Raw genomic sequence first — 26,522 nt, 5'->3', positions numbered from 1 at the left:
TGTAGTATGTAAATTATAATCTCAATAATAAAATGACTTCCAAATATTGTTCATTTATTATTTTAAAATAATATTTATGAATTATAAAAGATATTTGCATAATTATAATACAAATATTTTTTAAATATTCATAATTGCAAAAACATTGTTTTCAAAATTTGTAGAATAACTTTAAAAATAAAAATAATAATTTTAAAAATAGTAATAATTAAAAAATGTATGTATAGTTGCACCTGTTCGTTTTTTTGAAATTTTTGAAGCAGAAAACTTTGTTCATGTATTATTTTAAGATAATATTGTTAATTAAAAAATTGTGTCATAATAATATAAGTATTTTTATAATTACTATTCATAAATATTATTTTAATTATACAAGAATTTCAATAATTATACACACGTTTTCAAAATCTTATGTTTGTATAAGTAAAATATTCATAATATAAAATCTAAAGTCTTGTTATGAATATTTAATCGTGTCTAATATGTAAATTATATATTCTTTTTGAATATAAATCATGATTAAAAATTGTACACAAGTGAATATTCATAAATATTTAATAAATATTGTATTCATCATTCTGTATAATTTAAATATAAGCCACGAGTGTATAATTCTTTTTGTATTCATTATTTTTTATTTAATAACATTTTAAATGTCTGTATTAAATAAATATATTTTATGTAATACACAAGTTTATATTTCATAAACTGTTGACTCTACATTTTACGCAAGAACATGTGTCGAACATCGTATTAAGTCATGTCATGTGCATGACACATATTTAGTTGATAATCCCGGACGTTTTCAGTATAAGTGAAATTGTATCTCATGTTAGACACGTAAATGTTCCTGTTGCAATGATTGGGTCTTTCTTGTGCGTACCTGAGCTAGCTAGACCGAAGACCCACCACCCGCGCTTTTGTATTTCGCTCCTCGCTGGAGCGTATTTTTGGTACCAATGATGATTGTTTTTCTGCAAATAAACAAAGGTGAGGCTGTTTTAAGCAAGAACAAGTCGCACCGAGTGCCTTCTTGTCATTGACAGTGGGCCTTGCACACTCTGGCCTGCCAAGCAAGCATCGTATACGTCCGCGTACGGGATATGTGACCGTATTTACACGCTCACGCAAGTTCGATAACCAAAATCACGTATTTTACAAGTTTGTGCATTAAACTGACCGTCGCGTGCAAGTTCTAAGACTCCCAATGTATTTACCTCTTCTTTTTAAGTACTTTGCTTTTTTTTTTGTAATAGATTAGAATTTGTGGAGCATGCCCTTCTCTTTTGTCCTCATACTAGAGATGTTTGGGACGTGATCAAGGATACTTATGGGATCTGTCTACAACGCCATAATTTTATATCCTAAAAAAACGGCTTTTTGATTCCCTCGGTTGATCCTTGGATCAAAATTATACTATATTGGCATTGACTATATGGCATATTTGGGAAGTTAGAAATTATGCTAGAAATAACCCAGAGGCACTCTATCCTCAACGTACAGCCAGGGCCGGTCCTGAGATTTCGGGGATCCTGAGCGAAACTATAACTGAGGCCCTCTCAATATAAATATCAAAATAGTAATTAATATATGTTTATATCAAATGTTCTCAATACATATATAAAGTCCACCGAACACAATTTTTATATCGAATAATTTCTACATACTATCTTCAATAAAAAATCTAACTCTATCTATTTTTATTATAGGCCGCCTTCTCCACTATTATTTCCCTTTCTTTGTTAATTATTATGGTATCCCAATTTTTTGGATGATAGATATCCATAACAAAAATTGTTTTTTTTGTGTAAACTAGCTGATTCTATACAAGACGAATTAAATATGTGCTCATAATCATTTACAGTGTTTTCATCTACTAGTTGCCCTTGTGCCCGTGTCTTCTGGATTAAGGCTAGTAGTTCGGTCAGAACAAATGCCATGCCTTGATTTCTTCAACTCCTCATATTTACTCTTACAAAAAGTTATCAATCGATCCTCTTTGTAACTATATAAACTCATCTGCTTGTTCCTTTTTTTTTTCCTCGCCGGATGCATATGTACTCCCTCTATTTTTGTATACAAGGCCACAAACCCATATTACAGGTATCAAGGTAAAAATCAATGCATGTTTAAGTCAATGTTGCAAGCTAGCTTGTCACCTTGTTTGTCTGTCAGCGACCCAAATACGACCACAGTTGCGTCGATCGGTGGCAGCCCAAACTGCTGCCACGACAGCCGAAGCAACAAGCCCACCAAGTGATCAGCACATGGGTCGGGCCTGGTTGGGCGCCACTCCAGGGCAAGGCAGACTACAAATATCCACGGGAGGTGCAGCGAAGAGTCATCCGGGCTTGGATCACGAACGGCAACGGCGACTTCCTCTTTCCCCTATCATCTCCTACCTCCTGTACTCCTCCTCAACCTCTTGTAGCTCAGCTTGATCTTTCTGTAATGGAGTAATTCGAGTGATTCGTAAGTGGGTACCTAGCATCGTGGTACCAGAGCCTCCTTCCACCCTTCTGATTCGCCACAAATTTTCCCGAGTTCGTCCAATTTTTGCCCAATTTTTTTTGAGTTCATCAATTTCTTCCACCACCATGCATCCGGAGCTGAAGGCCTACTTGGTCGATTACCATGCGCGGACCATGGCACGCTACAACGCCGTGGACAAGCAGCACGGCGGATGTTGAAGATCCTCACGGGCGTCTCGACCCCGCAGCTGGCTTGCCCCATGGGCACGGCAGCCGATGGCGGCCTCACCGACGACGCCAGAGCCCCGGCGGTCGTCCATGACGTCTTCTCCTCCACCACCAAGGCCCAGGAGACCTTGGAGCTCACCCCCGGCGCGTCCCCTGCTTCCATCAAGATGGTGCCAGTCACCTGTTCGACGGAATGTTCGACCCAGGTCATCACCGTCACCCATGTCGACGAGGTCCACGACGCCACCACAACCCTGCGCCCCGAGCGCGCAGTCGACATCAACGACAAGGAGGTCGAGAAGCTCACACCCGCGTGGGCACCACCCACCATCAGCACCAACACCTCTCTCAACGAGGAGTTCGTTCCTCTAGTGGCGACCACCATCAACATCGACCCCAAGGCCGTCGTACAGGAGTTGGATACCTCACCACTACCCTCCATCGACACCTCCACCCCGGTCGTGAGCGATGGGGAGCACGGCGTCCTTCTCGTCGTCTCCAGCAACCTCGCTGCACCAGCGCTGACCATGCGCTGGGCAGACTGCCCTGTCCCTGCAAGCGACTGGGTGAAGCCTCTTACTGCCACCATCAACAGTGCCGACGAGACACATGACACTGCCATCGCCGAGCGTCTGCACCTGCCTTCCTTCGAACATCAACCATGGCTACCCACTGTACAAGTGCAGTTCTATCACATGGGACCCCTCTTCAGGCCTAGTCTGTGGCCGTCGTTCCGACCTCTGTCAGTCGCAAGCTACTTGGAAGAACCATGTTCACGTATCCATAGTCAATCACTTGGAGGTTCCTGCTTCAGTCCTTGTCTAATTCGATTGACAATCTGAGATGTTCCTCGGGACGACCCTATTAATGGAACCGATTCAGACAGGACTTGCACCAATGGAATTCAACATAAAGTGCCTGAAAGTATTAGTACAATTGGACCGCTTGCAGTTGCATGCTCAACTGAACTAGAAGCTTGCCTTGAGGAGTACTGGGATGCATCTTATTTTCTTCATCAACCAGATCCAGGAGATGGTATAGCAATCGCACGTGAGTCAGATGTTTCTGCGAACCTCAAGAGTTTGGATAAAGGCTCAGTGGGTTCGTTTGGTTATCGGAATGATCTTGTTGTTACAGTCGACGACATGCTCGAGTCCACTTCTGAAGATAACTGCAGTACACGCATTTTAATACAGGACAGTGCATGGCATGTTTCCTATGAGGCTTTTCACTTTCAGCATAATGAGAGGGATCCCAATTCAGCCTTAAACTGGTTTGCTCATGCCAAAACCACTCACGACACTCATCATGCTACCGTGGTTGAATATTTTATCCATCTGGTGAGAACTTTGTTGATTATGATTGAGCTGGAGCAGTGCACTAACCCAGGCTTATTTGTTAAATGGTTTGTCGAGTCTGGGAGCAGCAAAAACAGCAAGGTTGTTTGGCAAACATCTACGGAATATTTCTGGAGAGTGTGTGTTATGGGGGCCCTGATTATGCCATTTCTATTTAATCTCATGAGTAACTTGTGCTCAGCAGGAGGTATCATGTTCACCTCATGTGATTCTTTTAATTTTTTGAGAAAGGGTGATCACCTTAACAGTCAGGAGAGCACCACGGCTACCTCTGCTTTGACATTAAACACTTCCATTCAGTTCATGTTCTCTGTGAGAGTTGAGCGCTTGGCCCCCCTGTGCGATAACGTGCATTCATCTAGTGACCAAGCTGCAGAAAATGGTACTGACAAGAGAAAAGTTCTGCTGACTACTCCATATGAGGTATGGCTTACCAAGCTCCGACCAAGACCATGGCCATGGTTCGAGTTTACTCCGGAGACCATTCAACCTAGGCTAGACTTGGTTTCACTTTCAGGTCATTGCCGCAAAACTTGTGTGGTGTTCGAGCAATGCTTTTGTAGTCAGCTCTATTTACGGATTGAACACTTGAGGCTCATGTGTGATGAATTGCCCAATACTCCTGGAATGGTCAGCTTGGAATTCACTGTCTTTGCTATCTATCTGGCTTTGCTGCTACTCGCTTCTACTGATATTAGTCACACTAGATTCTCCCGCTCAAGCACAACTGTTACAAACCTGAAGCTGCAGCTTATTGCCTTTTCAGATGAGTCACTGCATGTTGGTCTGTTATTACACAAGACACATGGCCAGCAACATATGAGCAATCTACAGGCTAGTGGCGATGAGTGGAAACTCCTGAAGCCTAATTTCGTTCAAGCTAATTTTGTCCCCTATTCGTATGCATTTCTCACTGGGAACCAATTCATGATGGTTGTTGAGCTGTTGTTGCATCCTGTTGGGCAGATAAGTGACATGGTTCAAAGGTGGAGAAGCCAATATCATACAGGGGAGCGCAACAAAATCACTTACAACTATGGCATGTGCGTTGGCATCCTAGTGGTAAGGAGTGGGCTCATTCTGATTGAATTGGAACTACTTATTCCACAACCAGGAGAGCATTTGGCCTTGTTGCAACCCAAACCTCCATGGTCACCTCTTGTCTCACCACAATTTTCTACATAATGCAACAACAATATGCGAACTAATTCAGAGTTTCTACAGCTCACTGGAGCTCTTTGGGAATTGACTCAATCTTGGACCTTAACTGATCATTGCAGTACCTTGTCAAGCTATTGGTGGTGCTTCTCTTGGGGGCCAGATGCAGGTCTCACTACTACTCTGTTTTGGTTAGCCCATAACAGCACCGGGAAACTACAAGAGATGCCATGTATTTCTGGGAGCTCTAGTACCTGTGCTGGCTTGCATGCAATGAGATCCATAACTGAAGATTATCCCATAGCTTTTCTCATGTGGCAGTTCATACAGTCAGTTCAACATGCAACTTCTTGCGAGCAGTGGGACCAGGGAGGATTGCATTTTGCGGAGCTAGAAGAGAACGAGCACCGGCTTGGGGGCAAGCCGGTTGTTAAGGAGGAGGGGGTGTCAGCGACCCAAATACGACCACAGTTGCGTAGATCAGTGGCAGCCCAAACTGCTGCCACGACAGCCGAAGCAACAAGCCCACCAAGTGATCAGCACATGGGCTGGGCCTGGTTGGGCGCCACTCCAGGGCAAGGCAGACTACAAATATCCACGGGAGGTGCAGCGAAGAGTCATCCGGGCTTGGATCACGAATGGCAACGACGGCTTCCTCTTTCCCTATCATCTCCTACCTCATGTACTCCTCCTCAACCTCTTGTAGCTCAGCTTGATCTTCCTGTAATGGAGTAATTCGAGTGATTCGTAAGTGGGTACCTAGCATCGTCATGTTAATTAATGTGGTTTTTCTCTCTCACGCACAACAAGCCAACCCTCTTACTCTTCATTGGTTGATTAATGTTGTGAATGCAAGCCAACCTTCTCAGACTAGTCACAGTGAGGAGTAACTTAGAGTAGTAACATACATAAGTTACTAGTCTATGTTACTACCACCACAGTGGGTAGTAACATATGTGTTGTGTCATGCATCACTTCATTTATTAGGTTGTAGACTCATCTTTTCTTGTTATGTGTGATGTTACAATAGCTAGCTATGTTACCACATACCTCTCTTTCTTCATTAATTACATGCTACATCATCTATTTTGCCTAGATAAGTGTGATGTTACCACCTATGTTACTCCCATTGTGGGTAGTCTCACTCCCGCATGCATACAAATGATATTGATGTCCTTGGGTGCTAGTACGAGGCAAACACCATCAATTTTACCTCGATTAATGTTAGTGGCCTTGTATAGTTGCAAATTATAATTTTGATAGTGACCTTTGAAAGTGCAACTATCCCTGGGTGGTTTTGGTAATTCCTAACAACATATAGCTCATTGAGGTAACATTATTCCAAGATCAATATTTCAGGAAAAGCTCAATGAATGGCATGGCATGGATGAGGAAAGTGGATCCCTCAAAATTCTAAGGACAAAAAGTTTGGCTCAAGCTTCAAGATCAAGACTCTACATTTTATATTTTAGTGATCCAAGATCACATTGAGTCTATAGGAAAAGCCAATACTATCAAGGAGGGATGAGGTGTTGCTTAATGGCTTGCTTGCTCAAAATGCTTAGTGATATGCTCCAAAATCCTTAACTACCTTCCCACATCCACATATGACCTAAACCAAAAGTCAAACTCGGCCCCACCAATTCTTTCTATCCGGCGCCACAGAGTTTCAAATGTCATAGCCACTGCCACAAACCCTAGGCAGATCGGTCTCACTGATGGGATCTTGGTCTCACCGAGATGGGATTGTAATCTCTCTGTTTCCCTTCGTAACGTTTCGGTCTTACCGAGATGAGCGATCGGTCCCACCGAGATTGCAATGTAAACTCTCTATTTCCCTTTTGTAACATTTTGGTCTCACCGAGATGAGCGAATCGGTCCCACCGAGTTTACCTGACCAACTCTCTGGTTAGCTTATTACCAAAATCGGTCCTACCGAGTTTGTGTAATCGGTCTCACCGAGATGAGCGAATCGGTCCCATCGAGTTTACCTGACCAACTCTCTGGTTAGCTTATTACCAAAATCGGTCCCACCGAGTTTGTGTAATCGGTCACACCGAGATTATGTTATGCCCTAACCCTAACCATATCGGTCCTACCGAGTTGCATCTCAGTCCCACCGAAAATCTTAACGGTCACTAGGTTTGCTGAATCGATCCGATCGAGTTTAACCATTCGGTCCCACCGAATTTGGCAAATTGTGTGTAACGGTTAGATTTTGTGTGGAGGCTATATATACCCCTCCACCCACTCTTCATTCGTGGAGAGAGCCATCAGAACATACCTACACTTCCAATACATATTTTCTAAGAGAGAACCACCTACACTTGTGTTGAGGTCAAGATATTCCATTTCAACCATATGAATCTTGATCTCTAGCCTTCCCCAAGTTGCTTTCCACTCAAATCTTCTTTCCACCAAATCCAAATCCTGTGAGAGAGTTGAGTGTTGGGGAGACTATCATTTGAAGCACAAGAGCAAGGAGTTCATCATCAACACACCATTTGTTACTTCTTGGAGAGTGGTGTCTCCTAGATTGGCTAGGTGTCACTTGGGAGCCTCCGACAAGATTGTGGAGTTGAACAAATGAGTTTGTAAGGGCAAGGAGATCGCCTACTTCGTGAAGATCTATCGCTAGTGAGGCAAGTTCTTCGTGGGCGACGGCCGTGATGGAATAGACAAGGTTGCTTCTTCGTGGACCCTTTGTGGGTGGAGCCCTCCGTGGACTCGCGCAACCGTTACCCTCCATGGGTTGAAGTCTCCATCAACGTGGATGTACAATAGCACCACCTATCGGAACCACAACAAAAACATCCGTGTCTCCAGTTGCGTTTGAATCCTCCAAACCCTTCCCTTTACATTCTTGCAAGTTGCATGCTTTACTTTCCGCTGCTCATATACTCTTTCGCATGCTTGCTTGAATTGTGTGGAGATTGCTTGACTTGTGCTAAGATAGCTAAAATCTGCCAAGAACTAAAATTGGGAAAAGGCTAGATTTTTATTTGGTCAAGTAGTCTAATCACCCCCTCTCTAGACATACTTTCGATCCTACAAGTGGTATCAGAGCTTTGGTCTCCATTTGCTTTGATTTCCATAGCTTTTGGTGGTCATAGCCTTGGTTTCACAACCTAGGAGAGTATGGCGTCTAGCGAGGGAAATTATCACCGTAGAGGTCCTTACTTTAATGGCACTAATTTTGCTAGTTGGAAGCATAAGATGAAAATGCATATTATTGGACATAACCCCGCCGTTTGGGCTATTGTGTGTATTGGCTTGCAAGGTGAATTCTTTGATGGGAAAGAACCGAACCGTGAAGCTACCGCGGAAGAGTTGAAGATGCTGCAATACAACACTCAAGCTTGTGATATCCTCTTCAACGGATTGTGCCCTGAAGAATTCAACAAAATCAGCCGTCTTGAGAATGCAAAGGAAATTTGGGATACTTTGATTGATATGCACGAAGGTACCGACTCCATCAAGGAATCCAAATTGGATGTGCTTTAAAGTCAACTTGACAAGTTCAAAATGAAGGATGGTGAAGGTGTCACTGAAATATATTCTAGGCTTGCTCTTATTACAAATGAGATTGCCGGCTTAGGGAGTGAAGAGATGACCGATAGATTCATCATCAAGAAGATCCTAAGAGCCTTGGATGAAAAATATGATACCGTGTGCACATTGATCCAAATGATGCCCAATTACAAAGAGCTCAAGCCAACGAAAGTCATCGGAAGAATTGTTGCTCATGAGATGTCACTCAAGGATAAAGAGAAACTTCACAACAAATCAAGTGGTGCTTACAAAGCCTCATGTGAAGCCCCCACATCATCGAGTGAGAAACAAACCTTCAATGAAGAATTGAGCTTAATGATGAAGAACTTCAACAAGTTCTACAAGAGTAGAAGCAAAGAGAGAAGCTCCAAGTCAAGGTCCTACAATGACAAAAGATCTTCTAGTCGAGAGCGAAACTGCTACAATTGTGGAAGGCCCGGACACTATTTCAATGAGTGTACGGCCCCCTACAAGAGAATAGAAGATTCTCCCAAGAGAAGAAGTAGAAGAGAAGAATCACCATCTAGATAAAGAAGGAGTAGAGATGATCGTTATTAATAAAGATCCTCACGGAGAAGCAAGGATTCATAAAGAAAGGACAAGTCATCAAGGAGCTACACAAAACGAAGACATCAAGCTCGTGTTGGTGAATGGGTATCCGGCTCCGACTCCGACAACCACTCCGAGAGAAGCTATCACTCCGACTCCGAATATACTCAAGATGAAGGTGTTGCCGGTCTAGCACTTGTGACAACCAACTCCTACGACATATTTTACTCACCAAATGAAGGAGTTGGAACATGCTTCATGGCTAAAGGTCCAAAGGTATCGCACCCCGAGTATGTTGATTTCAATAGTGACGAAGATGACTTGTTAGGTGATGATGATTTACTTGTTGACAACTCTAGTGATGAATACTATGATGAAACGTCAATTAATCATGCTAATCAAGATAAAACGAATGACAATGATAAGGAGAAGATTGAGTCTCTAACTAAAGAACCAAACACTCTTAGGTTAGCTCATGAAACTATCTTAGGAGATCATCGAGAACTTTTAAGGACTCATGAGAAATTACGCTTTGAAAAGCTCAACCTTGAGCAAGAGCATGAGTTCTTAAAAGCAATCAATGATGATCTTCGCAAGAAAAGTTCTTCTTACATTGCCAAGCGTTTACTCTTATCCACTTACATGCCTCAAGTCAAGTCTAGTAACAAGAACAAGAAAGATTCTTCCTCTAGTAGTAACAATAATCATGTTAAATCCAATATTGTTGCTTCTAGAAGTTCTCTTGATTCCACTAATGATTCTCTTAGCCAAGTTACACTTGAGCAAGAAAATAGCTTATTGAAGGGAATTATAGAGAAAGGTGTTTACAAGAGCCTTGCCGGAAGTAAGCAATTCGAGGAAATTGTACGCAAGCAAGGAAGGCACCGGAAGAATCAAGGTGTTGGCTTTGAACGGAAGTTCAATGCCAATGGAGTTGAGTGGGAAGAAGATCAATACCCCAAGACAAAGTTTGTTCCTCAACAAGAGAAGTATGATCCTACTTCTCTCAAAGGGACACAAGCTCAAGATGATCTTCCACCACAAGACCACAAGACCACAAGCAAAAAGGCAAGGACAAGCTTTAAGAGGAAATTGATGCATTTGAAGAAGCTCCTAAGGCCTTGGTCAAGTGGGTTCCCAAGACTACTTCAAGTTCCACTTCATCAAGTACAACTACAACATCGAGGATTCCCATCAAGATGGTGTGGATCCCGAAGAAGAAGAACTAGAGAGTTCTTGAGGGTGACTCCGTCAATATACTTCACTCTTCTCATCTTGGCAAGAACAAGTGCAATCAACTTCCACATCTTGCACTAGTTCAAGGAGTCACAAACCCTCTTGTTGGTAAGACAAGAGACAAGGTAACCTAAAAGCTTTCATAGACATCATCTTGTGTGTGCATCACTTTATGTATATGGATATCCTTGTTTGTTCCTTGTGGGACTAACCCGTGTAGGTATTGAAAGTGCAACTCACTCCAATGAATAGCTTCAAATGATCTACATCAACATTGAGCATCCACATCTTCAACATCTACATGAAGTCATCATCGACAAAACCCAAGGTTAGTTCATCCCTCTTAGGGGGGATTTCACATCTAGGGGGAGCTTTACTCTAAGAATTGAGCTAAAGCAACTATAATAGTGTGAACACAACAAATGCTTTATGTAAAAGTGGTAACCCCACTTGTGCTTAAACGATGAGTATGACCTATGATTAAATGTTCTCATTTGACTCCTAAGTCAATATACTCATATATAGATGACCTAGTCATCGCAAATTGTTTGATAGATGCTAGAATTGGTTGTGCATGCTTTGCCACATATTTCAATTGCCATTTTATTGTGTGAGCATGTTGATTGCATATTTTACTCATTCGAGGACATCCACTCGTTGTTTTGATTGATTGGTTTTCTTTTCTTTTGCCAAGTGGATTGACAAGAATGCCTAAGAACCCTCTCTAGCTATCTATACTTTTCTCGTCTCAAACTCTATTCATGCTACATCACAAAATTTGATCAAGTCAGATTTGAACCACTTTGTGTGAGGAGCACTCGGAGTCCCCGATTCGTCATAGACTTAAACTTCCAAAACTTCTTTGTGCGTTTCGGTCTGACCGATTCATCCATTTCGGTCATACCGAGATCACTAAGTCGATCTAGTTTTTCAATCTCAGTGCAACCGATTTGAACCTTTCGGTCACACCGAGTTTCAGTAACTGCTTGCAGTTATGAATCTCGGTGCCACCGAGTTGTTCCACTCGGTCACACCGACAGGCCCGGGCTATATATACTCACGGACAAAATTTTGGAAATTTCACCGAAACCCCTTCGCCCGCGCATAGCTCGCTCTGCCTCCTGGGTCTCCGGATCGTCCTCCTCGTCGCCAGCCGCCTCCTGTTGCGTTTGAATCCTCCAAACCCTTCCCTTTATATTCTTGCAAGTTGCATGCTTTACTTTCCGCTGCTCATATACTGTCAGGGCCTTGTCGGCGGCTGGTTACTGTTGCTCAATCTTGGTGGCGAGGGCTTCGCCGAAGTAGGCGTGGCTACAGTGCCGCCGCCCGGTGGGCAATCACGGTAGCCCCACAGCGTCTTGTCTCCTTAATGGGGCGTCTTCTTCGAGGGAGGTGGCAAGCCGGCTGTGGGGAGCCGGCTCTATTTTGAGCCGACTGGGGGAGGTCTGGCCGCCTTCGGGTGTCTCTCTGCCCGAAGGGGCCCACCGCCCGTAGGCCGTACTGGTAGCCCGTCGTGGATGACATCAGGGTCAACGTGGCAACAGTGCTGCGCCGGACGGGTCATGGCCACCCGTATGGCGCACTGTGCCAGGCGTGCTCCGGGATTCGGGGGTGGCAGGCTTCACTGTAGCCACGCCCCGTCACATCGCCGTTATGTGGATGCAGACTTCGAGGGTACGATCTTGACCGCTTTATGGGAGCCGGCTTCTTGGAGTCGGCCTTCTCGGAGCCGGCCCTCCCGCGGCTTCTCTTCATGAGGGCTGAAGTCGGGCCGCCTTCCGATAGCCGGCCTGGAGACAGCCGGCAAGGGGAAGGCGGCCCTGTGTCTTGGATTCTTAAGGGCCGAATCGGCTCGTAATTTTTTCAGAAGGGCCAGGGGGAGCCGGTTAGGCTATCCATGGTTATTTACTCCGACAACTTGTTTCCAGGGTAGATAGTTTAAGTTCTTTATGCGGTTTCAGTAGCCTTTTTTTAATCAGGAATGAATGATCCATGTCAAAAGCACGATCTTATGAACTTGTTATTTTTGCACTAAGCATTTATGCATGACACAAAGGAAAAACATGCATGTACACTCTGTGGCATATGTTGTGCACCAGATTCTTAAATTGGCACTTAATGTAGTTATGTAGGTGGTTATCAGTCATCACCATAGCAAACGGTGGCCGATCACAGGGCTTGCTACTCTAACCAGCTAACTTTCTGCACATCATGTGCAAGAAGCAGCGATAATGGAGCTAATCTTGTCCAAGTTAATACACATTATACCATGAGTGCATGTTTCAGTCATGGGCAGGGACAGTCCACACACTTGCATATATATTTTTCGGATAAACTAGAAAAGTTTTGCGTCTTGATTTTATGATATATAGAAACAACCTATGTACACCAGGCCTACAAATAGGCCAACACGGCAACATCGTATGCGCACCCCTAAGAAAACTAAGCTCTGCTGGTAGTAACGCCTGTAGGCCAGTTGCCCCTGCCTTAGCCCAGAATCCTGACTCTGCACGTATACTGACGAGCAGCGTAGCGATATCAGGTCTATAAGTCTATTGATGTTTAAGACGGCAGCGTTTCACTGCTTCCAAATCCACCATGCTGTGAGCATTATCAACGAGGTTCCCTACCATCCGATGGATCCTCGAGAGGTGAGCCACTCAATCGAGATAAGATAGTTGATACTACATTAGCACAGGTTTTGTTTAATCATTGTTTGCACATTGTTTTGACTGCACACTGCTACCACCGTTCAGGAAACAGCATCCAACGGAGGGCGGTTACAATATGCATAGGCATACAAAATGCAGGAATAGTGTAGTGAAAACTGCTCATTTTCAGTGTGTGTCGCCAGTGGAGCTAACACAGCATGCATGACCTTCTCTCCCTTCCCTATCGCAGTAGCTCAGCTGAAGGTTTATATCTCCATGTTATTATTCTTCACGTTGGAGCTAGCGTTTGAGGCTACCACTATAAGCTTTGGTTTTAATAATACGAGTTTCTAAATATCGGTCCATACACTCAGTTTGATACCGATTTGGCACATCCTTTTGTATTTTTGTTTCCAGACATGCTGGCTTATACAGACCGACCTTTTATCCTGTACTTTTTATCTTGTATTTATAGAAGACAAGGATTCTTGTTAAGAAAAAGTTGAGAATAAAATTACACATGTACAACTTCAATCAAATTATTGCATCATTTGCATGGAGGCACATACTTTTTTTATGGAAACGAATGCATATATATGATGTACTTACATACCTTTTATGTCATATTAAACTATTGTTTCTTTCTTTCTTTTGTAGTTCTATAGTGTCCATACTCCATACCACCTTCAGCCAGTTGGGTCACTTTTGCTGGACAGTTTAGTAAATATAGTTGATTATATCTCCTATTTGCTATGAAAATATAGGCATGTACATGCATATCTGAATTCTGAAGTGCAAACTATAATGCCAACTCCTCACTTCTAACTTTGCATTAATAATCCTATGGTGCTGTGGTGTGTTCCCTAGCCATAACTAAAATAATTATAATTTATGCTGTTGTGTAGCTTTTCTGGCATTTCCCTTTCCAAATTATTGCCGATCTCTTTGCTTTCTTATTGTATTGAGCTAAATTCCCTTTGGCTAACAAATTTAACCTTATATGCTATAAAAAACAAAATTTCTTTTGCTCCTACTTATTGTCATAGGAAGCTTTGCATGGATTTCTCCAAGATCTAAATGCTTGCCTTTGTTCACACAGGCTAGGTCTTGCATTATATCTTCCAGTAATTGTGACACCGTATACCTTGATAACTCTTCACATTGCTGTAAGTTGACACCACGTGCTTCCTTCTGTTTGGCTAACTTTTGGTACCTCCCGTTACCACTACAACCATCTTCACCGTTTCCATTTTCACAGACTATTTCATTCTTCTATCATGCTTCTAGATATCAAACATGGTTGACAATGTCCCATCTTTAAAAGGGGGTGGAGCATTGTGGTTTACTGATCTGACAACCCCTGATGCTCTTTGCATCTTTCCCATGATAACATCACTGTTCATCATGCTTACCTCAGAGGTATGCTCACAGTTTCTTCAGATCTAAATATATTTTTGTTCTTGTGCTATAAATTTTGAGATCCCATTGATTACTTGCTTTGAATATTTGCTCATTTGATTTTATTTAGGTTGTCAATGCTTCCACAGTAAACTGTTCGCATAAGATATTTTGTTGTTTTAAGTTTAAACCATAAAAAATGTACTACCTCCGTTTCAAAATAATTGAAGGTCTGGGTTTGTCCAAGGCTATAGAAAACTGTTCACATAAGATATTTTGTTGAAGTTTGACCAAGGCTATAGAAAAATATATTAACATTTTTTGAACACCAAATTAATCTCATTATATTCTTTATGAAATATTGTTCTATGTGTATTTGGTGATGTAGATCTATAGAGTTGGTGAAGGGGAGCCTTGGCGCAGCGGTAAAACTGTTGCCTTGGGAAAGGCTGCGTACTATAGACCCAAAGTGGTCGGACCCTTCCCCGGACCCTGCACAAGTGGGAGCTACATGCACCGGGCTGCCCTTTTCTGTAGAATTGGTCAAACTTAAGCAAGTTTGACTTATGGAAAATGTAGAATTTCAATTATTTTGGAACGGAAGTAGTACTTATGAGTAATGCTAGTGGTGTTTGCTGAGTGAACAAAGCTGAAGTGTAGATGGAGAACATCATTAATAGTTTCTTCCTCTTTGTTCTGTGTGTCTGCTTACTTAAGTTCTGTGTGTCTGCTTACTTAAGTTCTGTTTATGAATAAATGTACACCCTCTGTTCCATAATTCTTGTCATGGTTTTAGTTCAAATTCGAACTAAAACCATGACAAGAATTATGGAATGGAGTTACTAGTTTTTTACTTTAGTTTTTTTGGCAATACTATGCTGTTTCTGCATGTATTAACATTAGATCTTGGAGATAATTTTATTTTAATGCACACTGGCGATCTTTCTTTACCATTTCAAGAATTGAAAGCTCCCCAGGGGCACATTTATGAGTGAAGATCCACTAGTGGAACGTGGTGTTTCTTACAAATAGCACTCAATTCATATTAGTTAGTAATCTGTTGTCTTCAGTTGTCTGTGCATTGGTTGTTGATCATTTGGAGCGACTGTAATTGAATCAAGACACATGATTGTTTGTCATGGGCACATGATTATGACCAATTAGCAGTGAACAGTCTAGTTCTTAAGAATCCTTGAAACCTTTACAAAGTTTTATGTTTTATGCACAACTCCTGCATTTTGGTATGTGCAATTGATTTAATCTACAATCTAGAGATATTTTGGCGATTTAATGCATGTATCTAATTGTTTGGGCTGAAATCTCTTTTTCTTTAAAACTTGTTTGACGTGAACCTTGAAGGTTTTTACCTATAGTCCTCATCTACTGTGCCATCAATCCATCCATTACTTCTCTTACTTTTAAGTTTGTGTATGCTGTATTGTTTAATTTCTCTGTGTAATTTAAGATGTGGCAATAATACTCAGATGTCAGTTTGCACTGCCGAACGCTGCTAATTTGACTCTTTTTTTTGTTTATAGCTGTCTCTTCATCTTGTTCCTTTTACTTCTTTAAGGCCCTTTTCTTATAATAGTTGATTCATTAATTTTGGGTTGTTGTACGGAAGCCTCCTAAGGCATCCGTGTTTGATAAAATTACTTTGTCAGATTCAGTGTTAACTGTTACTCCCTCCATTTGGAAATGTAAGGCCTCCAGCTTTTTAGGATTTATCTTAGGCCAACATTTAGTTAAACAATGTATAAAATTACATGATACAGATCGACACTGTTGGATTCATATATAAAATAACTACCCAACGAAATCAATTTTGTATCACATAACATACATATTGTTTAACTAATTGTTGGTCAAAGATAAGTATTGAAACGGTGGATGCCTTACAATTCCAAACAGAGGGATAGCTAATAAGAGTTTTTGGCTTGTAGCTCAAGTACGGTGCTTCAACGAAATGCAAAAAAATGCTCTCGCACGATGCACAAAGAAGCAAGGGAAGCTCTGAGAGTAATATCTCTTCTATCTATGTTGTTGACAGCAACCCTTCCTCAGGTATTGTGGAGTATTTGCTCATCCTTTGAATCTTTTGTTATCAAAACATTGAATATATGATTCTGTAAGCTGAACCCTCTATGCTGAGCTTGGATACGGGTTCTGTGCTCTTAGGATCATATGCAAGGTAAAATCCATAAAGAAACCATAGTGCCTGAGCATGTTAGAATATATATGCATGGAAAAATATTGCTATATGTGCACATTACAAAAAGAGAACATGTCTTTATGTAAAATGCACTCATGATATTATTTTTTCCACCGTGTTTGGGCTTGCACGTATGATAACATGTTCTAGTAATGTACTCCCTCCGTTCCAAATTACTCGTCGCAGAAATGGATGTATCTAGAACTAAAATACATCTAGATACATCCATACCTGCGACAAGTAATTCGGAACGGAGGGAGTAATATGTTTGGGAATTTTTTGAAGTGCACATGTGCACTGTGTTGATAATAGGTGCGTTTGATCCTAAGATTTATATCTCTTTTTCCCATATGTTTTGGTTGGCCCGTGCTTCTCATTCTGTGATGTAATAGGATCATATATCTGGGTTTTATGTTTTAACCAATTAAAAAGTAAAGAGTTAAAAAATGCTTCCCCATGTAGTATTTTTTTTCTTAATACCTTGACTTCAGTAACAGAAAACAGAATGAACGTATACTTGTTCTTCTGATTGTACTTTTGTATTGGATATATGTTCATAAACGATTGACATGTTAATAATATAAATACAGTATGCATCATTGAGCATATTAGCGTAAGGGGGGATCACTATGATTTACTGTTTCTGTGACCATACAACTATTTTATGGGGCGGTAGCTTATAAAAAAACATTCAATTTTTCAAGCTCTCGGATGAATTGGCTGGTACATGTATGATGGAATTCATTAGCTCTGCAGTAAAATCTCCAATTCCATGTAGCTTCTAGGTTTATTACCATGTCAGCAGCTAGCCGGTGAGCTCTTTCTCCAATAAATAGTGCATTACAGAGCATCTACTACTATACTATTAATTGATATTCCAGACATTCTGAAGTAAAGCACGTAAACATTCTGGGGTTCCCCTTCTTTCTTATGTTAAAGCATCTCCAAATCTATGCCCTGTCCAGGCGATTTCTTGTTCCTTGGTCACCTGGAGTTCTCTAAGTCTTGCAGAAAGGATAGGTGAGCCTTGTATTTTGATTGGTCCTTTTTCTTTACAAAATAAATAAATAAATTTGTTTGGTCCTTTCTCCATTATACTTGACATATAGAAACACGCTTTGATTGCTTGCAGCTCTCGAACAGCCAGCTGTGCAGAAAGTACTATATGGCACCCCCTTGAAACAAAGAAAATGTTCTTGTGATGGACAGAAGGGCCCAACTGCTGAAGATGATGCCCCTTCTGTCAAAGAGCAGGAAGAGCCCGTTTCCCCAGAGACAAAGAAATCTTCTGATGGTAGCACTCACAGAGAAGAGTCCGATATGAAATCGACCAAAGACGGTTAAATGTAGACACTAATACTCGCCACTTTTTTTTCGAGATGAACTACACCACTTACCGGGTAGCAATCTCCTAGTCTTATGCTTTATCTGGTTCCAGGAGTAGAGTAGCTGGCTACTACTGGAGACGAATAGGTAGCATACTGACGTGTTCATCATGTGCTAGCTTAGGTATGGTGAGATCTCCTGGCCTTCATTGACACCATGTTTTGTAAGAAAGATTTCATCGACACTGATGACATTGTACGCCTTCTCAGTTTCATTGTGAAGGAATTGGGAGGGACAACAATAGATTTTTCAGAACAATGATGACTTGACTGTTTTTGCGAAGAAAATAACTGGATATCAAGCCTAGATCTGTCATTTTTACGAAGAAAACACTGATGACTCGTGTCATGACTTGAATTTTGAAGAGTGACGAATTATGTTTTTTGTGTGTGGAGGGAAACAGTGACGAATTATGTGTAATCTCCCTTTTAGGTTTTTTAGATCAATCTTATAACTGTTGATGGGCCAGGCCCGCACATCTGACCCACGACGTTGTACTGAAAAACCCTCAACAAGAAAAGCCCACAACGAACACCTGGAGGCGGGAAGCCCACTCTAGAGTCCTCGGTGGCTCAGACACCCCATTCCTCCCGCCGCCGTCTCGGCTCCGCCGCCCTCCTCTCCGAGCGTCGCCTTCCACCCCACCCCACCAAGCCGAGGGCCATGGCGTTCGCCGCGCGGAGGAGCCTCGCCTCCCGCTTCTCCCACCACCTCACCCGCCGCTTCCACCCATCCGTCCCGCATCTGCTCACCCGCTCCAACGACGACGACCCCCCGAGCCCCTCATCTCAGCCACAGCCACTCCCGTCATTCCGCTCCCCGCTCCCGCCCGCTTCCAGAGCAGCCCAAACCCTACACCACCTCCTCCCCTTCTCTCTCCACCACTCGGGGCTACCTCGCCGCGGCTTCTCCTCCTCCGCCCCCGCCCCGGACCCACCCGGAGAGGTTGATGCTGCCGCGAGCGTCCTTGTCGACGCCGCGGAGGCGGTGGCTTCGTCGGTGCCGGCGCCGTTCCCGGGGGAGGTGGCAGCCGCCGCCGCCGACTCCTTCTTCCCCGTCGCCGCGCTGCAGTACCTCATTGACTACGTACATACCTTCACCGGTCTCAACTGGTAAGCTTCGCGATCTGTTTCTTTGGGCCGTGTGCTCGGTTTGCTCATATACGCCTCTCATGTGGGATTTGGTCTGGTGCTCAGGTGGGCTTGTATCGTGTTAACGACGGTGCTGATCCGGACCGCTACGATACCAGTGCTGGTTAGCCAGCTGAAGTCCTCCCAGAAGCTAAATGTAAAGTGCCCTCGGTCTGATTCAGCGTGCATTTTCTAGCCCGTTTGTTTGCTTCATGTGCTAGTGTACGTGTGGGTCAAAACCTATGCAGATCTAAGTGTAAGGTTGCTTATAGTTGCTGCACTGTGCTTATTTTGTAATCTGCTGCGGGAAAATAGCGAACTAGAGATAAGTTGGTTAAACAAACACCAAAATGGACAAAAGCTGGTTGGATAAGCTGAATTATACCATAATCCACTGCGATGCCCTAACTAGTGTCATTGGGGGAACATGTAATCACTGTCTTCCCTACATGACCAGACTGCCAGATAAACACATGAGCAGTCGAGTTGTTGTGGCAGAGTGGTGAGGTGGTTAACTACCTCTTATGTAAATATTTGTGTTTCTCCTATTGTGTGAATTACTTCTTATTCATGTACATATAGTTCCCCTGTTCAGTTCCGAATCCTGCTTTACTATGTGATTTTTGGGTGTTACCAACTACATAATCATGGCACTCAGTCTTGAAACCTTATCTTTACCACATGAAATCATGTAGTGATGCAATGCTGGTCCCTCCTGTCCAAAACACATGCCCCTTGCACTGCGCTAATATGTCTTTTACTTTTTTTGTTTGTTTGTAATTTTGGCTCTTTGTAGTATTTAAAATAGGCGCATGCTAGGCACCGGTAGGCCGGATGAAATTTGGGCCGGTTGCCCGTGGCCGCTAGATGGAAACGCGTGCGCTGTCCGATTCTGCCATCCACCTCCATGCTTGCTGTAGACGCCAGACACTCCTTGCAGCACCGCCGGCAGCTTGTAGTAGCATGTCCCTGTATCGATGCCGTCGACATGCCCTCTTGTGCCCCCCCCCCCCCTGCTTGCAGCTCTGCTGTCGACGGGGACGGGCACAACACCTTGCTCCGCGGTCGCTACGGTTGCAGCTCCACCGTAGGCGGTTGTACCACCACCGTTCAGCGGTCGCAGCTCCTGTCACCGTCGGCTGCCATCACCGTCGCAGCTCCCACTGTGAGCGGTTGTAGCACCGCTAGTCGCTGGTTCCAGCAAAAACTACACTGCCATTCGAGCACTCAGAACCGTCCCAGCACCCCAAATCGCCAGTTCCAACATCCTGAATCGCCGGTTCCAGCAACCAGAGATGCCGGTTGCAGCAAATGTCGTGGTGCATGGTCGTCGCCGTCATAGCTTGCAGGCACCACGGATGCAGCTTCTCGCCACGGGCGGTCGTCGGTCCCAGCACCGGACGTCGCCGGTCGCAACATCCTCCACTACCGCCCCATTCACATCTACACCGGACGCCGGTCACATCTCCCCACTCGCCGGTTGCAGCTTCCCCAGCAACGGTTGCAGCTTCTGGCTCATCTGGTTGCAGTTTCTAGGGGGGTGACGGTCACGGCGGCCCAGCGTGCCGGTTGCGGCTTCTGGGGCGCTGGTCGCAGCTTCTGGCTAGGCTGGTCACAGCTTCCAGGGTCTCCGGTCATGGTGGCCCAGGCGCCGGTCGCAAAAGGAGGAGGAGGGTGGCCATGCCCTCGGTAGCAGGGAGCAGGTGGGTGCTATTCTGCCTGAGAGAGAGAGAGAGAGAGAGAGAGAGAGAGAGAGATGGTGCGAGAGGAGGGGAATTGGGGGAAGAAGAGGATGCACGCGAGGGGATAGGATAAGGTCACTGTCGGTGGGCGGGGCCAATATAGGAGGCATGGCTCTCGCGCCTGGGCTCGACCAATCAAAGGTGTGCGTGCGAGGCGACTGGCCGATTCTAAACATTTACCTTTAAAATACTGCATTCCAATCAGCAAACTCTTCTATGCATCATGGAGATGCTATTTCTTATACCTGTTCATCAGCGGCTTGGCCCTGCCCCATGCTTTCTTTTCAGCCCGGAAGCTTGAACTAATTTTGAAACGCTTCATAGGGAAGTGATTACAAGACACCATTTTTTTTACTTTAAAGTAATCAATTTGATATTTTTAATTGAAAAAAAATATATGTCTACCGGTGGGCTGGGCTGCTCCATGGTTGGGATTGGCTTTTTTGGTAGGCTGTTTCAAGCTTGGCCCATGGTTTTAACATGTCTTATATTCATAAGATATCTTTAGCAAGTCACATGCTATGCTATCACTGTATTTAGTTTAGTTTTTTACTCTTTCAGTCTTCCGAGAATTTATTTTGTTGGTAGTACTTTAGTAGGTAAGGAACAATTTTCCTTCATGTAAATTCTCAGCTGATTATTTTTTTCTTTCAAACCTGTCCAATTTTCAGGCAATAAAACCAGAGATGGAAGCCATTAAGGATGCAATGGATGTGAGATATTGTGCTTTTGTTGTATAGAATATACTATGTACTGCCAACTCATGAGAGAGTGGGTCATGGAGAACAGTTATTTAACTTCTGCTAGTTAGATACTTCATGCAGCTCATGCTTTAACCTTTCAAGTTTATTTCATACAGAGTCCGGATCCAAAAGCAGCGCTAGAGGGGAAGTATAAAATGACCGCACTCTTTCAAAAGTATGTAACCTTCATTAGATTATTCTTGTCTTTATTTCAATAAAAATGACAACATATGTCTATTTTTGTGTTAAATGATCATGTTCAAAATTTTGGGAGCACCTTACTCACTATTGAACACATCGTGAAGATAGCTTTTTTTTTATGTGGTGCATGATGTATTAGAAATACTGCTCTTTGGTGCAGTTACTCTTAACTTTTGGTATTTTTCCTTTAGGCATGGTGTTAGTCCATTTAGTCCACTAAAAGGAATGCTAATCCAAGGGCCAATGTTCATGAGCTTTTTCTTTGCTGTGAGTCCTGCTTCTTTCTGCCCATCTGATTGTTCCATGTTATACTATCTGTTGAAGAAAATAAATGTACTATTTACCTTGCTGTTTTTCTGATTGTAGATAAATAACATGGTTGAGAAAGTCCCTTCAATGAAAGCAGGAGGAGTATTTTGGTTTACTGATCTGACAACCCCGGATCCTCTTTACATCTGTCCTGTGTTAGCAGCACTGACCTTCTTGGTCACAGTGGAGGTATGCAGTTTGTCTGGTGTGATTGTGATGTCTGTGTATCTGTCCATAATTGTGCATTCAAACTTGGTGTGCCGCTGCTTCTTGCTTGCATGCTTAGTGTTGCAGGATTTAGGGGTGATCATTTTTTACATACGATCCAGACCTGAATTTCCTTCCGTTTCTGTTCTATACCATCTTGCTTGCATAAGTGCATAAGCATGTATCCCTGTCAAATGGTGCATTTGTTTGTAACACTTACAAAGGTAAACAAACTCTTCATGTCTGCATCCAGTTGGCAACTCTGCTTTAATGGCACCCTTTATTTACTGAACATCCAGAATTTCTTACCGCTGATTGTGAATTTGAAAATTTTGCTGTGCTGGCTACTTTATTTTGCAGTACTGCACTCTAATATAGTGAATATATTGTGTTATGTCAGCTTAACCTGCAGGAAGGAATGGAGGGCAATTCTATGGCTGATAAAATGAAGACATTTTCTAGAGGAATGGCACTCATGACAGTCCCGTTCACAATGAATTTTGCCAAGGTATAATAATATTGAGATCTTTCACCTATGGGTATTTTCTAGAGGAGCTAGTCAAGTGTGCTAAATATATACATTTTCACAGTATTCAACAATTTCGTCCTAATCTCCTAATGGTTTCTCCTTCTCCAGGGAATTTTCTGTTACTGGGTCACGTCGAACTTGTTCTCCCTCGTATATGGTATTGGTGAGTATGTTTCGAGTCTTTAAAAACTGAGACAACGATGATTGCTGCAAGGCATTAGGTTCTGTTTGATGGTCTAATAGCTCATAACATGTGATACTTTGGTTTTTTCTTTCATCAGTTATTCGTCGACCCGCTGTGAGGAAGTTGTTTAATCTTCCTGCTTGGGAAGCTCCGTCTGCACCTGCGCTGAATTCAGCCTTGAATATGTTTGGTGGATCCAAGGCAGTACCTTCAGAAAAGTCACCTTTAGCACTCACGGCAGCCCAGCAATCTTCTTTGGAGAAACCTGATGCTGCCGCTCTTGGGTATCGGGTAAAAAATCTTGAAAAGAAGGGGAAATCTAGAGGCAAATCTCGGAAGCGCAGGTAAACCATGCGGCACATAGGAGCTTAATGAGAGAGAAAAAAAGCCATTTTGACCTCGTGGACGGTTGAGACTTGATTTATCCTGACATGGTGCTAAGATTTGATTTTGCACAAGGAGGCCGCCATTGTTTCTTCACATTGTAGGGTTGCTGTGGCCTTCTTCAGTGAATAAGAGCGATTTTGATATCCTAATAGTTTATACACAAATGTAATTTGAGCAAGTTGCAATAATTAATCTTGGTGTTCATCTTCCGTAAATGGAGATTAACCAGTTCCTCTGGAGTTTTAGAGAGCCTGGGTGACAAAATGGGGTAAACTATGATAATCGGGAAAATTAGATCTTTGCCCCACTTTACTTCCCCATTAGATAATTTGCCAGTTCCTCTGGAGTTGTACGCCTTTTTCTTGATGTTTTCAGACCTGACCAAAGGATCACTCCTTCCGGAATAACATGAGCGTGTGCTTTCTTTCAGTTGTTGCTAAGATATTGTTGGCCTTTTTTCATAAGGGCGCTCACCTACTAAGGGATGTGATATCAATTCCAATTCACAAGCCTGCTTAGCGTGAAAGCCAAAGCATGTATACATCAGCTCACATCTCTACTCCTAATGGAGCAGTTGGTAGTCTCGCTTCCAGGTTTTTTTTCGTCCCAACTCACCCGGTTTTTTTTGGTACTTCTTTGGTACTTCCTCCCACCTCCCACCCGTTTCATTTCGCTGGGTTTTTTCGTCCCTTCCCTACCCCACCGGTTTAGTTTCGCGTCACCCTCTCACACAACGAAAAAAATCTTAACGGATCATAACTTTCCATGCGTCACCCTCCCATCAATGCAATTTGATTTAGGAAACATATAATAAATTTTAAGGAAACAAATAACAGACTTTAAAGAAAAATCCAATTTTAAGGAAACAAATCAATCGATCCATCCAAATCAAACGATCCATCTCATCAATGCAATTTGCTTTAGGAAACATATAATGGATGTGAAGGAAACAAATAATAGACTATCTAAATCAATCGATCCATCCCATCAATACAATTTGATTTAGGAAACATATAATAAATTTTAAGGAAACAAATAACAGACTTTAAAAAAAATCCAATTTTAAGGAAACAAATCAATCGATCCATCCAAATCAAACGATCCATCTCATCAATGCAATTTGCTTTAGGAAACATATAATGGATGTGAAGGAAATAAATAATAGACTATCCAAATCAATCGATCCATCCCATCAATGCAATTTGATTTAGGAAACATATAATAAATTTTAAGAAAACAAATAACAGACTTTAAAGAAAAATCCAATTAACTAATCTCTACTCTTAAAGGCCCCTCGATTGATTTTTGTCCCTCGCTTCCTTTCCCAGCACTTATACAATGGAAGGAATTATAATCCACCTATTTGTTCTCCTATATATCCGTGCAGGCAACACAACATAAACCGGTGAAAAAAACACTCACCTCGCACGTCCCCCTGCCTGCAATCCCGAAACGCCGCCATCGCTCCAGGCTCCAGCCTCCGCCGTCCTACATCTTGCCCCTCTCCAACCTCAGAGACCTCCGCCACCGCCGCCATCTCGGAACCCCAGTTCAGGGCAGGACTCAGAGAGGGTGTGGCTGTGGACGACGCTGCCGCCGTCGCAGAACCCTAGGGCAGGGCGTGGTCGCGTTGCGGGCAGCACGAGCGGCCGTGCGTCTCCTCCGTCAGGCTGTCCTCGGCAGGAACTCGGGACCTCCTCCTGACAGAGCTAAGGCCCTCCGAGGTCCAAGTCGCTGTGCGGCGTGCACAGTAATCTCCCCGGCCTACTCTGTCTTCACGTCAATGCTCATGTGCTCCGACCCTCCCCGACCCCTCCCAGCAAGCAGCAGAGTCTCTCGGGTTCGAGCTCCACCGGGCCGCCGGCGGCGGCGTCCATGTTCGTTGGGCGGAGCACAACGCTAGGTTTGAAATTCACCATGATGCTACTGATGAGGCTCTCCTTCTCCTTTGTTTCGTCTGGGTTTTTTCGTCCCCCCTCCCACCACCCCATCTCGTCTGGGTTTGAAATCAATAAGAGCAGCACAAAGTCTAGGTCCCTGTCTCGGTGGCAGACGGAAGGAGAAGAAGGATTGATATGTATGAGAATATTAATATTGAACTCTTAAAGTTAATGTGGCCCCGTTGCAACGCACGGGCTTTCTTCTACTTTTTTTTATGTGTGGCTGACTGGCTGTGTGTGATTTTTTTTTTGAGATGAGGCAAAAGACCTGCCTCATTCATTAATTAAGAGGGAAAACGAGTTTAATGCTTGTGTTACTACACCGCTACAAAAGGCCTACTCTCCCGCGGTGACCCAAGTTTGAGCCTCAATCTTGAGGTTAACTAGTCGAACCGTTGGCGGAACACTTTTGAGTTGGAAGATCCTTCCATTCCAGATTGTTCAAGAGGTGAGCAGGAGAGGATAGCCATGGCCTTCCTATTTGGTATGGTAGAGTCGGAGAGCCTGATCCACCACTCTTCGATTGGCCGTGTCAAGTGGAAGTGTTGATGCTTTCGAGCTGGAGCCAATTTTTTATCATTTCTCAAAGTCTACTAGTGTACTGGCATCTGAAGAGGTGGTCGATGGATTCTTGCACGCGCTTGCAAAGAGGACAAAGCCCACAATTGGGCCACCCCCGGTTGGCCAAACAGCCAACAGTACATACCCTATTTTGCATGGCCAACCACGTGAAAAATTTGACCTTGGGCGGGCCCAGGCTTTCCACACCGCAAGCTCCATGGGGGAGTGGACGATGTCAAAGAATTGGGCCAAGTGGGTGAACTTGGCAGTGTATATCTCGCTTTGTGTGTTTTCACACAATGTCGTCTTCGGCGTGCACCTCAAGAGGGAAGTCGCGGATGGTGGACCAAAACTCAAAAAATTGTTGAATATGTTCGAGGGTGAACTTGG

The 26,522-nt window shown here is 43.4% G+C and overlaps 1 protein-coding gene and 1 pseudogene across 1 annotated transcript; both read left to right on the top strand.

Annotated features, from left to right (window-relative positions):
• The first annotated feature begins 13,150 nt into the window (after positions 1-13,150).
• On the top strand, positions 13,151-18,608 carry LOC123184727 (mitochondrial inner membrane protein OXA1-like; annotated as a pseudogene).
• Positions 18,609-18,733: 125 nt separating this feature from the next.
• On the top strand, positions 18,734-24,060 carry LOC123049765 (mitochondrial inner membrane protein OXA1-like). Its single transcript, XM_044472645.1, has 9 exons — positions 18,734-19,311; positions 19,396-19,486; positions 21,743-21,784; positions 21,931-21,989; positions 22,207-22,282; positions 22,382-22,513; positions 22,932-23,039; positions 23,169-23,223; positions 23,342-24,060. Exons 1-9 carry the CDS (start codon positions 18,863-18,865, stop codon positions 23,590-23,592), a joined length of 1,263 nt encoding a protein of 420 aa, XP_044328580.1. The 5' UTR covers positions 18,734-18,862; the 3' UTR covers positions 23,593-24,060.
• The last annotated feature ends 2,462 nt before the right edge of the window (positions 24,061-26,522 follow it).

Source organism: Triticum aestivum, chromosome 1A (assembly GCF_018294505.1).
Source record: "Triticum aestivum cultivar Chinese Spring chromosome 1A, IWGSC CS RefSeq v2.1, whole genome shotgun sequence".
Taxonomy (NCBI): Eukaryota; Viridiplantae; Streptophyta; class Magnoliopsida; order Poales; family Poaceae; genus Triticum; species Triticum aestivum.
Note: the sequence above shows the minus strand (reverse complement) of the source record. Positions and strands in the feature narration are given on the sequence as shown.